The sequence below is a fragment of the Plecotus auritus genome (genome assembly GCF_963455305.1).
Source record: "Plecotus auritus genome assembly, chromosome: 7".
Lineage (NCBI taxonomy): Eukaryota > Metazoa > Chordata > Mammalia > Chiroptera > Vespertilionidae > Plecotus > Plecotus auritus.
The window spans coordinates 143474268-143488523 of NC_137774.1; the positions used below are offsets into that span (position 1 = coordinate 143474268).

At 43.5% G+C, this 14256-nt stretch overlaps 1 protein-coding gene across 1 annotated transcript in view; it reads right to left on the reverse strand.

Annotated features, from left to right (window-relative positions):
* The window catches only part of RGS7BP (regulator of G protein signaling 7 binding protein), a 102125-nt gene extending 91482 nt beyond the window's left edge, over positions 1–10643 (reverse strand). Inside the window, exons 1-2 of the mRNA XM_080679143.1 lie at positions 9693–10643; positions 8625–8791 (exon numbers count right to left, since the gene is read on the reverse strand). Coding sequence (XP_080535269.1) covers positions 8625–8791; positions 9693–9857 — 332 coding nt within the window. The 5' untranslated portion in view covers positions 9858–10643. The remainder of the gene's footprint in view (positions 1–8624; positions 8792–9692) is intronic.
* Positions 10644–14256: the final 3613 nt, after the last annotated feature.

A 14256-nucleotide genomic window follows, 5' to 3' on the forward strand; every position in this document is an offset into this window, starting at 1 on the left:
TTAAAGCTTCCCAAGTGACTCCAATGTGCAGCTCAGGTTGAGAATCACTGCTTCAGGCCAACAGGCCTCATATTTAGCATGCTCAGGAATCTCCTGGGGGATGGAGAGTTGCTTGTTAAAAATTTGGATTTCCAGCCCTCACTCCTCAGAGATTTCATTTCTTTGTCTGAGGGTGCCCCAGGTGATTCCGAGACAAGCAGCCCAGGGATCACACTTGAAGAAACATTGCTTAGCCAATGGGAATCTTTGGAAGTTTTAAACCAAATAAGTGATGAGATCAGAGAAGAATTTTAGGCTTAGTTTGGATCTAGTGACTCAATGGAAAAGAAGAGGTGAGAGAATGACACTAAAGACACCAACTGGGAGGCACTGTAATAGTTGATGGCCTGAGGGGACAGGATTCTGAACTGAGAGAGTGACCGGAGAAATGGGAATAAAGGAGAGAGACAATAGACACTGAAAAAGATAAAACACTACAGAACTTTGTAACTGACAGAGTGGGGGGAGGGGAATTTAAGAATGGGCTAGGGCAGTGGTCGGCAAACTCATTAGTCAACAGAGCCAAATATCAACAGTACAATGATTGAAATTTCTTTTGAGAGCCAAATTTTTTAAACTTCTTCTAACGCCACTTCTTCAAAATAGACTCGCCCAGGCCGTGGTATTTTGTGGAAGAGCCACACTCAAGGGGCCAAAGAGCCGCATGGGGCTCGTGAGCCGCAGTTTGCCGACCACGGTGCTCAGGGGGTTTGACTTCTTCTGGTTAGTATATTTCCCTCCTTCACTCCAACTCAAACTAGTTTACTATATATCTACAGCTGCTAATGTTAAGCTGATTTTTGCTAACCTGATGGTGTTTAGCGTTTCCCATTAGATGGAAAGCCTTTATTTGCTAAATCAGCTCTTCTATTTTAAGGCTCAGACACTTTATCCTAACAAGAGTCTATTCACAAATTTTAGTATTTGTTTACATATATATGCATTTAGACAAGCAATTAAATATTTTTCATGAGTTGTTTTTTTTGTGTTTTTATTTTAAGTCATGTTTGTAGAGCAGAGGAAATAAATGGACTGACTTACCTCTGGAGCTATGATTTATACGGCTATCTTTTTGGATGAGGCACAACTAAACATTTAAGGGCTAAAAGTTTAAAGAATGGATTGAAAAGGTAATCTCAATGGAAAACTGTTATTTAATTATTCAATATAAAACCACCCAGCAGACAGAGGTGAGGGAGATATTTTGTCAGATAACCTCAATTATACATAATTACTTTATGAGTAATTCTGTAGTATACACTGCCCCCTAATTCGTTGTAATAATGAGCTCCCAGGCCTCAGAAATCCATCTGAGGTGAGCTCCTCAAGCCCTCCGTTGTTTAAAAATGAACATAACGACATTATAGTTACAAACCAGAAAGAAACAGTCAAATGCAATAGAAATGTCATAAACTGTAAGCTAATCTAACTTCTCAATTCTTACTAAAGTCTATGTCAAAGACACAGTTTCTTTGAAGAATAGATCTTAAAATATTAAGTTCCCTGAATGAACAAGCAAAACACATACATCCTTACCGAGCCTGCCACCCAGGTGCCAATGCGAACGAACACAGCCTTGCTCTCTTGGACTTCACAGTATAAATAATAAAGTGACAAATTTTCCTAACGTTTGGTTTACAATCTATTTTTCCCTCTAATTGGAAATCTATCCAGAAGGCTCTAACAAGGTGAAAGCCATTAGATTATTCAAACATGAAAAGGCTAAACTTGAACAAGCAACAGGAGAGCAGTCGTCTGGATTCCATGTCACATTTAGTTTCGTTGCTAATAATAGCACTCTGCTTTAACCTGGTGCGAGTCCGTGCTTCGCCACTCGCTCCAGAGTATGCTTATGGTCCTTATGTAGCAGTATCAGCACCCCCAGGTGACCATGACCTGCTCAGTTCTCACACAAACACCTGAGAAGGTGAAGCCCTTTATGTGGGCTGTCAGCTGTCTCTCTCACTCCCCACACCTTCGCTTCTGCGGCAGGATCTCGGTTCTCCCTACCAGTAATTACATTGGTGAAAGCAAAGTGCTAACCATGGTGGGGATTTAGTACCTTGGTGAGCACATCCATTTCACACAGAAAGCCTTCTATTCCAGGGTCACGACCCCCACCCCTGATATGAGGTACGGTCTTGCAAACGAGAAAACACTGGGCACTGGGAAGTTTTTGTGTGAAAGTGTTGAGAGAGTATATAGACAGCTCTGGGCAAAACTCCATCCCCATTGGGCAACGCAGGCCAAAGTGTGCATTCTACTGCAGACGTGAATTTGCTACGGGTTGAATTATGTCTGCCTTCCCTGCCCCAAATTCATATGTTAACGTCCTAACCCTCAGTACTTCATACTGTGATCTTATTTGGAAATAGGTCATTGTAGGTGTAATAAGCATTGGGTCCTGCTAGAGTGGGGTGGGCCTCTAATCCAATATAACTGGTGCCCATATAAAAAGAGAAAATTTGGACACACACACACACACACACACACACACACACACACACAGGAGAGGAACAGATTCTTCCTCCTAGCCCTCAGAAGGAGCCAGCCCTGCCCACACCTTGGTCTTGGACCTTTAGCCTCCAGAACTGAGGGACCAGACATTTCTGTTAGGTAAGCCCAGTTTGTGATACTCTGTCACTTACAGCTCTGGCAAACTAATACAGAATTGTCTCCCAGCATTATGGCTGATGGACAGCATATTCTGTTGGTGCAGATGTAACTCGCCTCGCTCTGTTTGATCAATGAGAGTTAAAAATTTGAAAGCAAAAACACCTGTAATAGGAAGGGAAGCTAAAGGACAGAGTGGGTGGAGTGGCATGCCTGCCAACCAGGCCTCTGTCACTAACACCCGAGGCCTCCTCCAGCATGTGGAGCAAAGAAAGCTGAGCGAGCTGCCTCCATGGCACTGAGCACTTCTGCGTACTCCATCAGCCCACACACCTGCCACTGTCTCAGCCCATGTTGAAAGGGAGCCTTACTGACTGGCCAGCGCTCTATTCTCCTTCTCCCACCTCCTAACTTCCCAGGAAACAGAATAGGGAACGGACAAGACCCAGTTAGAAGTGGGCCTGGAAAAAGTAGAGCAGAAAAGTCAAGTAGGAATCCACTAAAACTAAAACAGACCCCCTCCTATAAATAAAACAGAAGAAAGGATGAGAAGAGAGATGCTGAAAAGTAGGGGAACATAGGCATGGCCGGCCAGGAAAATAACTGCTGGAGGGAAAAACCTGAAATTTGTGGGCCTGGGTCTCTAGGTTATTTGTTCTATTGTTCCAGAAAGCCATTAGGAAATTAAGATTCTTTCTGTGATCATACTATGTTCACAGCTTGACAAATTATTTCTGGCATTCAGTCTTCAAACTTCCTCCACAGTGCTTGTGTTTTCATAGCTCTGTTCTGTAAACAAATGTGATTCTACATGAATTAACTTAGAACGCTGGAGCCACAAGACTCACAAGTCATTCAAGTTCAACCCTCTCACTGAGTTGTACAGAGCGTAACAGTCTTGTCCAGTGTCACGCATCCATACTAGAGAGAGGTGAATAGATTTTATAAATATTATATGATTTATGAAGCATCTAGGCCAATTTATACAAAGAAAATATTTCTAAACTTAAGTACTTTTGAACCCTCACATCTCCATATTGTTTTTTAGATTTTAAAGAAGAGGCCTTTTGATAACCATCTGGAAAATATCAACCTGGAAAATTTGTCAGAAGATAATGTAAGAAACTAAGGTAAGCAAAAATTTATTCCAGCCAAAGTATTTATTTGAAAAATATTTGATGAATATACTTTTATATAAATGTATCCTGACCACTTGAATTTTAAATCTTATTCATAATTACACTGACACTTAATAATAGCATTTACTGTCTAAGTGCTTGATGGATGTTAATTTAATTCTCATAATACCATACACTTTGGTCCTGTTACTTATTAACCCCATTTTGCTGACTAGAAAACTGAGGCAAGGAGAGACGATATCTTTGTCCACAATCACACTATTTATAAATGGTACAGCTGAAATGTGAACACTGGCAGTTTAGCTCTGAAGTCTATGTACTTAACCAATGTACCAGGCTACCCATTACCACCCTGTGAAGCAACTTGCACATCAGTAGGTATATACCCCTAATTTTAATCAGGTCTGATCTGGTTTAGGGTCAGTGCTCCTTCCCATCACACAATGTACTGCCTCTCACATTATCATACTTCACTTTTCACGCTCAGCAGCAGACACAGCAGAAGGCAGTGGAGAAAGCGCAGTGCCGTAGACATCACAGAAGCAGTGCAGGAAAAGGAATCCAAACCCCCAGCTCACCAGCCATAGCACAAGCTCTTGGGTTTGCTGGAGGATATTGGCTCCTCCGGGTCACTCCTGGCTTGTGTGCTGTGCTCCTCTCTCTTCCTTCTCAGGAACGGATGTGGGTGATGGAACAGGCACTAGAGCAGGGAGTGAGAGACCTGGGTTCCAGTCTCAGAGCAGCCTGGGACTGGCAGAGTGCCATGGACAGGTTGGGCACCACATACCGGCTCCCTTAATCCTCTCAACTGCATGAGTGAGCATGACACCTGGTTTACAGGCGAGCGAAGTGAGATTTAGAGTTAAGGGTAATTCCATCAAGGTCACAAAAGATATGATGTTGCCCAGGTCTGCCTGACTGCAAAATCCTCATGTCTACTTGACCACGTTGCCTCTGAAATCACTTCAATCCTCTAAATCTGACTCCTCAAATATAAAACAAGGTAATGGTGCTAAATTAGTTCTGTCTGTGCCATGGGGCCCTAGGGAATCTTTGAAGGTGTCTCAGAAGTCATTTGGGGAGGAAGTCCAAGGAGACAGGGCCAAGACAGCCACTTATACACATATGCTCACACACACACTCACACTCACACAGCAGTGCAACATCACTTTGGCCTCATAATTCTGGCTTTCCACGTTACGGTTGAAGGGGAGATTCTGCTGCTAAAAGAGTGTGGGATCATTTTTGCCAATTAATTGTTAAGGCCCCTCAGCTTTAATACTTAGGAGAGGATCAGCTTTGCAAAGGTACAATAACTGCAATAAATCAAGCCAGTCAGAGGAGACTTCTGCTTCACCTGGCTGGCTCAGTCCAGAAAACGTCAGATGCCTTTGAAAGAAAAGGCTGTACCAAACTTCTGCTGATCTAGACACAATGTGAGAAAGTATTTCAGTTGTGTGTGTGTTTCAGTGGTCTTCATACCCATGTCAGTTAGTGAGAAACACAACCTGAGTTTTCTTCTTTTGTTCTCACCAGTCCTGGAGGCTTTCAATTGGTCAGGAATAAGAGGGATGCAACAATTGTAGTTTGTTTAATTCGAATGCATTGTTTTTTTCTCTTTCTACTTATCTTGCTTCATGCCTCTTTTTTTTTTTTTTTTTTTTTTTTTTTAACCCTGTCCTCCTTCAATCTGGTCTCTCTCCTCTGGCCCCAAACCAGGTGATAGACAGGAAGGGAGTGGTCTTTGTTGGTAAGAAATGAGTGAATTCATGTACTCCTCTCCCTCACTTGTAATCCTATTCAGAGCAAACACTGGTGCTTAGATGTTAGCTCTCAGGCTGGCATCTTGATGAATGCAAGGACAGCCAACTTTTCTTTTCCCCCATCCCTTATAGCTCATATACCTTTCACTAAAAACTACATATGCAGCAAAGAATAAAGCCAAGGTAAGGCAAGCATTAATTATGGTGATGGTGATTACATCTTTAAAAAAACGCACACACATTAAGGTATACTTGACATACCTTAAAATTCATGCATTTAAGCATGCAATTTAGTGATTTTTAGTAAATACACAGTTGCATAATCATTACCATAATTCAATTTTGGAACATTTTTATCCCCCAAAAGATCCCTCAAGCTCATTTGCAGTCACTCCCTGCTCCCACCCCCAGCCCGAGGCAACCACTAATCTACTCCTGTTTCTGACAGATTTGCTTTCCCTGAGTGCCTCATATAAATGGAACCATATAATATGTGGTATTTTGTGACTGGCTTCCTTCATTTAGCATACTTTTCTTTTTGAGGTTCATCCATATATTAGCATGTCTCAGCGCTGCGTTCCTTTCCACACACCACTGTTTTGAACGGCAGCATTATGTAGAGGAAAGACTGTGGATTTCAGAAGCATGCAAACGTAGGGCTGGAGCAAAGGTGGCCACTTCTTAGGCATGTGGCCATTAGGCAAGTTCCTTAACCTCTCTGAGACCCATTTGTAAGATAAAGATAATAGTCGCTCCTTCAAAGTACTATTTCATGAGTTAGCTGGGGTGTGCCGGCAAATGATGGGCTCTCAAAAAATCCAGACTTCCTCTCTACAATTACCCAAAACCTTTGCTTTCTTTACCCAACCTGCTTCATAAAATTAATATAAATGAGTCCTATAGCCTCCCTTCTAGCCTTCACATTAAGTTTGAAATGAAAGCCCACATAACTAGCAACATGAGGAATGGAATTCGCTCAGGGAATTACATCCTTCATTAAAGGAGCCCAGATGGTGAAGAGCTAAAGGGATTTCCTTCAATTAGATTGCTGTCATTTTTTAGAAAGAAGGTTAAACTGTATTTAATTATTATTTTAAGGAGGAAAACATTTCAAATTTTTTAGAATATTTTATAGAGATGGCCTGGCCTTGGCAAGGCTCTAAGAACAACATATTTTCCCACTAATTCATATAAAACTGCCCCTGTAACATCAACCCTCAGATAACATACAAGCAAGGAGCAAAGGGCTACAAACCTGAGTAAATAAAATCCATCTCAAATCCTCAAAACTCAACTTTAAGCCATTAGTTTCGGGACCTTCCTTTTCTAAACCTTAGAAGAACCTGAATTTCACATATAACAAAATAAACTAAATTGAACCAGTCCACCTTCTCTGATAAGAACATGTTTATCAATTTGAGTTCCAACTTAAAGGAATCCTGATAACCCCATGGTACACTCTTGGTCAAAAAGTTTACAAAGATGCTACTCCTTATCCCTGAGTATAAAATGATCTGTTCTAAACCTGTTTTTACTTCTGAATCATTATTTCTCTATCATTTTTAATCCACCACTATTCCCCTTGGTGTTTCTGATGGGTTTTCCCTCCATTCTTGTCTGGTATGTATCACAGTTCTTTCCCCAATTTCTGAAACACTTAATTTCCTCCCACCTTCTCGATTCACTCCCAGCTTCACTTCCTGTTAAGTACAGTGTAACAGTTAAAACAGAAAAGGAGAAGGCTTCTCTATACTTCTGCTGGATAACACAGGTTTGTGACACTTTATTTCTCTTTCACTTCAGGGAGATTGGTATACTCTGTTATTCATGTAATAGATTTTCTACCTATTTTCATGATAGAAAATGCTTGTTCTCAAATGTATCAAATGTAAACTAGTAATTAAGAGAGGCAACATATGGCTTTCTAATCTTTATATCCCAATAATAGTCACTATGCACAATATTGGCATTAAAAATGGCAAAGAATGATTCTTCCAAGTAGGTAAATTAGATATAATTCGTATAAGTGAACATTCTGCAACATTATCAAGTGATCTAACTTGCATGTGTATTCTGACAAAGCCACATTCACACAGACAAACAGATAAAAGGCTATATCCAAGCTGAACCAAACAATTAATATATTTGTATAAAAATTCCTGTTTCCTTTCTATATGTACTTATGTGGAAATAGGAACTGTTAATAAACTCCATGACTATTTGCCCCATATTGAGAGATTAGGAAGAAGTGGATAAGAGTCCCGAAAGAGTTTTTACTCACTATATTATCCTCTAAAATAAGCGTGGAAATCCATAAATGTGATACAAATACATAAAAATAATTGCGGGGCGGGCATAAGCAACTTAGGTTTAGTTAGATTTGTGAATTATCCCGATCTTTAAAAAGTGTTCTTATGTTAAAACTTCCCTTTCAGATGTAATGTACAGCATCACAACCATAATTAATAGCATTGTATTGCATATTTGAAAGTTATTAAGAGAGTAAATCTTAAACGTTCTTATCACAAGAAAAAAAAAATAACTTTGTATGGTGACAGTGTTAAAGTTGACTTATTGTAGTAATGATTTCACAATGTATACTAATATCAACTCATTATGTTATATACCTGAAACTAATATAATGCTATATGTCAATTATAATGCCACCAAAGGCACAAACAAATTACCTTTCCTTTTGTATACTACAGTGAAGAGAGTAAATTAGATCCAAGACTTTATTTTAGGGATTTTATTTTAAATGGCATCATAGGAATTTATGTCATGGTATAAATAGTTTAGCGAATCTGGGACTTAGCAAAGATTTTCTCTACTGCACCGGCCTTTTGTGCAGATGTTTAGCAACAGATGACAAAATAATCTTGAGGCATGATGATTACAGTTCTTTTGATTGTGATTTGGCCTATAGTTTGTTTAGAGAATCCCGATCTCAGGGTGATTGGCTAAAACCCCAAATTTGCAGAGTTCACCTCTGAGTCCCTGGCCACCGTAAACATGTCAATGTGCATGCATCCTCTATATGAATTACCAAATAATGCCAAGAGTCTCCTACCCTGAGATGGCAGCAAGTTTTTGGTGTGCCTGACGGGCCATTTCACAGCCTTTGGTTCTTGTCTTGTGCATTTCCGCCCGGAGTGAGGGGCAGCTGACCGAGACGTCCCCAATAGAAATGACCAGCTCTCGGTACAGGGCCACTTGCGTGTTGAACTCTTGGACAAGCTGGAAAAGAAGTGAGTTTCTTTCAAGAAACACTTATCAGAAAATGTCCTATTTTGGTGTACATACACAGTGGTTTCAGTGACCCTTGAGCCTTCCCCTTTGCCCCCCCCCCCCCCACACACACACACGGACCAATCTCTGGTTTAAAAGCCTACAAATTATTTAAAGATTAAAACAAAGATGGTACATTCTCTTTGTCCTGGGCAAGTGTTTATTTTTCATGTGGAAGTCCGGTTGTGGAGGCTCTGTTTCCAGACCTACTGGCCCCCACCCATTCAGACTCAGTTTCTGAAGGTAGCATATTTGAGCACTGCCATTGCCACTCCCAGGTTGTTAGCGAGGATGGGAACTCTCCTCCAGAAGGCTCCGTGGATTACAGCAAGGAGATGAATTTGAAGTTGATAAAGGCCAAAGAGAGGTTGTAACAGGCAAACCATTCGCCTCCTGCGGGACCACTGAACTGCTCAGGCTCCAGAGCCTGCTGGGAAGACGGGGCACAGCCTCGGACGGGAACGTTCGTCCCCTCCAGGCCCCTCCGCAAGGCCCCGTGCACCCGGTTTGGGTTTGTTTGCTGTCTCCCCACATAGCAGCACCTCCACCTCCCTGTCCTTTCCCTCCCTGGTGAGCAAGCCCTTGAACAGTGTCGTCCACTTCCACCACTCTGGGAGGGGTAGAGGCATGACCTCAAGACGCTTGCCCTGGCACTTCTTGGAGGGGCCATCACCACCTGGGTGTCACCCCGAATCTAGGGGACTACAGATTTAAAAATAGTGCATGTGCACGTGATCGGCATGGAGGACTGAGGGTGGAGGAGTGGCTGGTACTCAAGCAAACGATTAACATACACATACATGATTTCTTCTCAAAAAAAAAAAAAAAAAAAAGCGCAGTTTTCACCTACCATCTTGCAGTCGTCCAGGGTTCGGTGGGTTTTGCTGGCGCTCTCGGAGCCGCTGCCCCTGCGTTCCCACTCCCCGCTCTGCAGCTGGGGCTTGCTGATCTGAAAGATCGAGGAGCGGGTGGACCGGCTGGGGCGCTTTTTGCGCCCATTCGGTGCAGAACTCATGCATACACATCCACCAAGCCGAAGCCTCTGGTGCAGTGCGCCCCGGCGCGGGCGGCCCAGTCGTTGCCCTGCGCCGAGCAGCCGGAGCGAGAACCGAAGCGCAGCACTCACAGGGCTGGGGCTGGCTGCGCGGGTGGGTAACCTTCAGCTTGAAGGAGAGCCGGGGGAGCGCTGGCTGTGCCCTGCAGCATCGCTTCCACTAGCAGCGACGAGGAGGCTCCGTCAAGTTCTGCTCAGCAGCATTGCTGGCCCCGTCCCGGGAGCTGGGCGCTGGCGCAGGCTCGCACCACCTTCCCCTCGGCATAGATTGCAAGGCTGGGCGAGAAGGAACGCGCCTCCGGGCGGTTCTGAGTTTCCATTCAGATGCGGGAGCAGCTTTCAAAGCTTGTGCTGCAAGGTGGGGAGGTTGGGGGGCGGGATGGGGGGGGGGGGTGTCGCTCTTGCTTCAGTGTCTTCCCGCAGAGAAGCTGGGTTCCTCTTTCCCCTCCCTCCCCTGTTGCTAGGCCTGGAAGGGCTGGCAGTCCCTGAAGCAGGCAATTGGCTCTAATCGGCCGCCTTGATCCCTGGTCTCTACCGGCTCATCTGTTTGAGGATCCCAAATGAATCTGTGGCGGGACTGGCGGACGCAGGGAATCGGCCCGCTGACGTCCTTCTTGCTCCCGCACGTTGATAGGGCCGGAATACTAATGTGATCCGTCCACACAACCCTCTTCCCCCTCCACAGTTTATGCACTTACCCAATCAAATCCCCGGGAACATCAATTGCAATATTACTTCATCTGCTCTATTATTAGAAACGAAACGTGTCATCAGAGTGGAGCACGCTGTCACATGTTGGACCTAAACAGGGATTTCAAATCAACTAGTGTGGGCTTGAGGCCTCCCTAGCTGAGGCTGCCTTGGGGCCAAAGATTACCAAAGCCCAAACCTAGGAGGGAGGGAGTTTTTACTTCAAAAGGAAGATGTCTGGATAACCCACGAGGAAAGCTTTGTTTCCCTGAGTTCTATTGAGGTGGTGTTTTTGCTTTTCCTCCGAGGAGGGGGTCAGGAAGCCAGTAGGGCAGAATGCACTGAGGCCATCAGTCACCATGGTCCTCATCCCATCCCGTTTCAATTAGTAAAATTTTTGGTTTTGCGTTCCAGAGTCTCCAGATCCCCAGCTCTGAGAGTTTCCCAATAGAGCCTTGAGCAAACAGGCCTCCCTGGCCTCTGGGGAGGCCCCTCTTCTCCTTTATGGGACATCAGTGACCCAGGGGCCTATGGAGTTGGCCCAAAAAAGTGGAGAGGATGCCTGTATGAGAGAGGGTGGGAGTGAGTTCCTGGACCATTTAAGTCTATCCTTACCACACGTACAGCCTAAGGTTCTTCAGGAACAAGAGAGGGGAAGTGGGCATTCAGTGCCAATGTTCTGAGAATGCTGATTACTGTGAATGATTTGTTTGGAGGGGACAGATAACGAGGTCTGCCACAGGGCAACTAATTATGTGTAGAAAAGCCTAATGAAGAACTAGTCAAGGTTCCTGGTCAGTCTCATCTCATAGGGGGATATGGAGAGTACACAGATAGGGAGAGCCAGATGTAGCTAGGAAGCTAGCACCCTAAGGAGGTGCTAGAATTTTTGTGTGTGGTGTTTTGTTTGTTTGTTTGTTGTTTACAAGCCACCTAAACATAATGGGGGTGGTGTGGTATAATAAGAAAAATACTTGGTCTTTGTCCCCAGTTCCTGACACAGAGCTCCTAAAACCTTTGGACTTTCATGAGTGACCAGGGTGGTAAGCCTCTGGTCACCAGAAAGACCGAGGCTTGATTTGAGGTCTAGAACTTTCAGCTCAATCCCCAAACTTCTGGGGAGGACGGAGGGGCTGGAGATTGATTTAATCATGAAAAGCCATGATGAAATCTTCATAAAACCTAATTGATGGGGTTTGGGGAGCTTCTGGGTTGAAGACATGGAGTTGCTAGGAGGTTGGCTTGCCCAGACAGGGCATGGAAACTTTGTGTCTCCCTTCCCATACCTTGCCCTATGCATCTCTTCCATTTGGCTATTCCTGAGTTGTATTCTTTATAATAATAGGCTAAGAAAGCACTTTCCCAAGTTCTGTGAGCCATTCTAGCAAATTATCAAATATGAGGAGGGTATGTGGGAATCCCTGAATTTGCAGCCAAGTCGGATACAAGTGTGGGTAACCTGGGGACTTGATACTTCTAATTGGTCTGTAAAGTAAAGACAGTCTTGTGGGACTGAACCCTTAAACCTGTGGAGTCTGGAGAGTTAGCGTCTGAATTGAATTGAATTGAATTGTAGGGCACCTAGTTGGTGTTGGAAAATTGAAGTAGTGTTGGAAAAGATACCACATGTTTGCTTGGGAGGAAAAAACCTAATAGGTAGGAATCTGATGGGTTCTCAGATGTTTTTGTAGATTACTTCACAAAAGATTGAGTCAGTTTTCCCTAACACAGAGTGGGGAAGGGCAGTATCACCCCCCACCCCAGCCCTTGGTGTGCTGCTGCCCCCCAGGTGTTTAGATGGACCAGGATGGAAGGCTCTTCAGCTGGCCGAATCTCCCCAAATATGGGAAGATAAAATAGGTTAACTCTTAGTCAACTCTCTGTTCCTCTTTCCCTTGGTCTCAATTTTATTTCTACTTCCTGTGTATAGAGAGGAGAGGTGAGGAACACATTAGGTGATTTGGTGGGATTTGCTGGGGCTTAGTGAGTGGTTGGGATGCTGAGGAGGAAGGTATAGGGGGGCTAAGAGGCTTTAAGGAAGAAGGGATAATAACCATTTGTAAATTATTTAAGTCCTGTGACATAAACCCCTTTTGTTACTACTAACTCCCCCCCCCCCACACACACACACCAAAAAAAAAAGGAAAGAAAAGTCTACTCAGCCCAAGGTTGGAGAGTTAAAGGAAAAGGGCTGCATTTTTCATGTGTAGACATAGGGTAGAGAAAACAGCACTGGAGGTCAGGCTTCTAGACCTCTTGTGCCATCACTCTGTTATTTCATCCCCTTTCCCTGCAGGGAAATAGTGACTGTCACCAGATTTGAGCATCTCAAAGCTCCTCAGTAGTAGGTTTCTACTCCAGCTACAACCATCTGGTTTCTAACCTCCCCCCCCCCGCGCCCCCCCCCCCATCCCTTCTGCCTAGAGACAGTTTCTTTCTTACAGAAGGTGGAGGGAGGGGATAAACGGGTCAAACTCGTGTCACATCTGAAGGACTACAGATTTGGAAACCTGCAGGGGATTAAGCAGAAACTGTCATTTGTAAGTGCCCACTTTGGCCTTCCCCAACATACAGCCCAAACCATTTTCTTGAGAAGGTAGAAAAATAGCATCCATCCCAGAGCTGTCTCTCTCAGGGACAAATGCTGTAATCAGAATAGCAGCAGGCAAGCTTAGTTCCCTCACCTTCCCCCACATTTAAAACAGCATGAATTTACATTCCTAGTGCTGTCTGACTGCCAAATAGAAGGGTAAATGCAGTTAATCCCAACAAGGGCATGTTTTCTGGTTACCCAGACCCAATTTTGGCACAACCCCAACAATGGGTCCTCTATAGATCTATGGCTTTGACCCGAGTCACATCCCAGATTCACTCCAGTATAAGATCCACCTGATGGTTCATGTTTTCTCTATGGCAATTTTAAAGACTTCATTTTGATTTGGAATTTTACCAAAATGAATACTAGTGTAGAGTGAATGTGAGCAACTTGGTAGGTTTCTTCAAATTGGTTCTGTAAGAAATCAGAGTAGGACCAGAGATGCACATCTCAAACTGGACTGGTCTCTCATGAAAGGAGATAATGGGAGGCAGGTTTCATCTGGGAGTAAAGTTCACAGAAGGGCAAAGATGAAAAAGGACCTGAACCTGTGTGAGTCTGTGACAGCAGCAAAGAAAAACACATTAAGATGCTGAGTTCTGAGCCATTGGGGAGAGCTGAAGGGAATAATCAAGTTATTTTCTGTTAGTGTCCAAAGAGATTAAGTTATTGTGAAAAATTTAGTGAATAAACTAGTAAATGGTTTGTTTCCACTAAAAACAAGAGGAAGTACAATTTATTGCGTATACTTACTTATTAATTTTAGAGATATTTTTGAGTATTTTTATTAGGTGCAGTTCCAGGTTTTGTTGGTCCTAAAGCTTATATAATTTGGGGGGCCCTTCTTTAAGATAAAGAATCCAAAAATAAAAATAAAAACAAAATTAGATATATGGTCTTAGAAGGAGCCCATGCAAAGTGAGGTTCCCTGAAGTGTAGGCTTCATTACCTTCATGGTAAATTTTCACCGTTTATTATATGCCCCGTGGGCATCTGGTTTTTTGCCTGCTTTGTTTTTATTCTCCCTTTTCTGAAGATGGCACTTTAAATCTCCTTTGAGAAATCGGTCTTCTC